Source organism: Eimeria acervulina, genomic scaffold, assembly GCF_000499425.1.
Source record: "Eimeria acervulina Houghton genomic scaffold, Eah_scaff578, whole genome shotgun sequence".
Classification (NCBI taxonomy): Eukaryota; Apicomplexa; class Conoidasida; order Eucoccidiorida; family Eimeriidae; genus Eimeria; species Eimeria acervulina.
In genome coordinates, this window is record NW_013549713.1 from 522 (window position 1) to 2626 (window position 2105).

The 2105-nt window shown below is 57.8% G+C and overlaps 1 protein-coding gene across 1 annotated transcript; it reads right to left on the reverse strand.

Moving 5' to 3' along the window:
• Positions 1-227: 227 nt before the first annotated feature.
• On the reverse strand, positions 228-1562 carry EAH_00043350 (hypothetical protein; the record flags this gene model as incomplete). The annotated part of the gene is made up of 1 exon (XM_013394978.1): positions 228-1562. The coding sequence occupies one exon, from the start codon at positions 1560-1562 to the stop codon at positions 228-230; it is 1335 nt and encodes a 444-aa protein (XP_013250432.1).
• Between the last annotated feature and the right edge of the window lie 543 nt (positions 1563-2105).

The following is a 2105-nucleotide window of genomic DNA, read 5'->3' on the forward strand; positions in this document are numbered from 1 at the left end:
TATGCACGCAGCGCAGCCTCAACTCTGCGGCGTTCAGACACCTGGGCCCTGCAGCAGCAGCAGCAGCAGCAGCAGCAGCAACAGCAATAGCAGCAACAGCAGCAATAGCGGCATATATGGGGGGACTTCGGTATTCTGCGGCTGCTGTTGCTTTCATTGCTAGTGCTGCTGTTGCTAGTGCTGCTGCGGCAGCAACTGCACTTACTGCTGCAGCACTCCTTTAGTGTCTACTGCTGTTGCTGCTGCTGTTGCTTGTGTACGTACCGGAAGAACGCGAGGAGTCTCCAAGCAGCAACAGCAGCAGCTGCTGCTGCTGCCAGTTGCAACCCTAGTCTCTTCTCTGCCTGCAGCTGCAGCGCAGCACCTTTTATTTTTCTTGCTTCTGGGTTCCGGGGGTCCTTAGGGGCCCCCCACGAAAACAATGCTGCTGCAGGGGGGCCCCCCGTGGCTGGCAGCAGCGCAGCAAACGGGGGCCTCTTTCCTAGAGGCCCTTTGAAATCCTCAGCGTCTGCTGCAGTTGCTGCTGCTGCTGCTGCTGCTGCAGTTGCTGCTGCTGCTGCAGCTGCAGCTTCCGCTGCCTTTTGAGTTTGTGTTTGGCGTCTCCTTTTGATGAGGGCAGCAGCAGCGACTGCGGCAGCAGTAGCAGCAGCTGCTGCTGTTGCTGCTGCTGCTGCTGGGTTAGCTGCTGCACACTGCAGCAGGTGTGGGGCCCCTGCAGCAGCGTGAAGAATGAGGCCCTTAGCCGAGCGCAGCAGCAGCAAAGACACACTAAAAGATAATTGCTGCTTCAGCCGAGAGACAAATTGACAGCCAAAGGTGGAGACGCCTGCCCCTACACGCCGAGCAGCAGCAACCCAGCGAGACGTTTGCTGCTGCTTCAGCTGCTGCTGCTGCTGCTGTTGCTGCTGTTGCTGCTGCTGCTGCTGATGCGCCTGCAACAACGGGGCTTGCTCGAGTGGGAAGAGAGCACAGACTGAAGGATCTGCTGCTGCTGCTGTTGCTGCTGCTGCTGCAGAAATAGGTACGGGTGCCTGTGTCGCCCATGCTGCAGCATGATGTAGCGCAGCAGCAGGAACCACCCTTCCTGCTGCTGCTGCTGCTGCTGCTGCTGCTGCTGTTTCTACACTGCAGCAAGGCGTAGCTGCGTCCTTTGCTGCTGATGATGATAATGATTTTAAAGCAGCAACCCCAGACGGCCTCACTATCAACGGGGAACACTTTAAAGTGCTGCTGCTGCTGCTGCTGTTGCTGCTGCTGCTGTTGCTGGGGGGATTGCAACTGTTGAGCAGCAGGAAAGGTCTTCCTGGCTGTCGGAGGAGGAAAGCAGCTGATGTTGGTGTTGCTGCTCCTGCTGTTGCTGCTGCTGCTGCTGCTGTTAGGGTTGCTGCCTGTGTAGAAGACACTTGCTGCTGCTGCAGCGGCCGAGTTGTTGTGCAGCAGCAGCAGGTCCCCAACAGCAGCAGCAGAACGAGAAATGCATGCACTCTCGTACCCATCGCAGCAGCAGCAGCAGCAGCAGCAGGACGTGCTGCTGCTGCTGCTGCCTTCCGCTGCTGTTTCATCTGCAGACAAGAAGGGGGGGCCCCAGGGGCCCCTACGACGGCAAGATGTGTGTAGCTGCAGCAGCAGCAACAGATTCTTTTAAAACAATAAAAAGCAAAAAATCAAACAAACAAACAAAGACAAAGAAGGGGGCCCCTAGTTAACCCCTGCATAGACAGGCGGCCCCCCACCCTTTGCGGGGGGGCCCCCCAGGGGGCCCCCTTGAGGGCCCCCTCGGGGGGGCCCCCTGCTGCAGCAGGTGTACCCTATTGCAGCAACAGAGGGCCCCCCTGCTGCTGCTTCTGTCTCCTTTTAATTGTTTTGCTGCTGTAGAGATATTGGGGGGGGCCCCCTTTGACTTCTTTTTGCTGCACGGGTTTTGTTGTTTGTTTTGTCGCTGTCTCCTTCTGTCTTCTTCTGTCTCCTTCTTCTGTCTCTCTTGTTTCTTTCTTTAGCATCCTTTGCGGGTGGGTGTGCAGCTTCTACTGCTGCTGCTGCTGCTGCTGCTGCTGCTGCCAACCGGCGTAGGGGAGGAGGAGACAGACGGAGACAGCTCGGGGGGG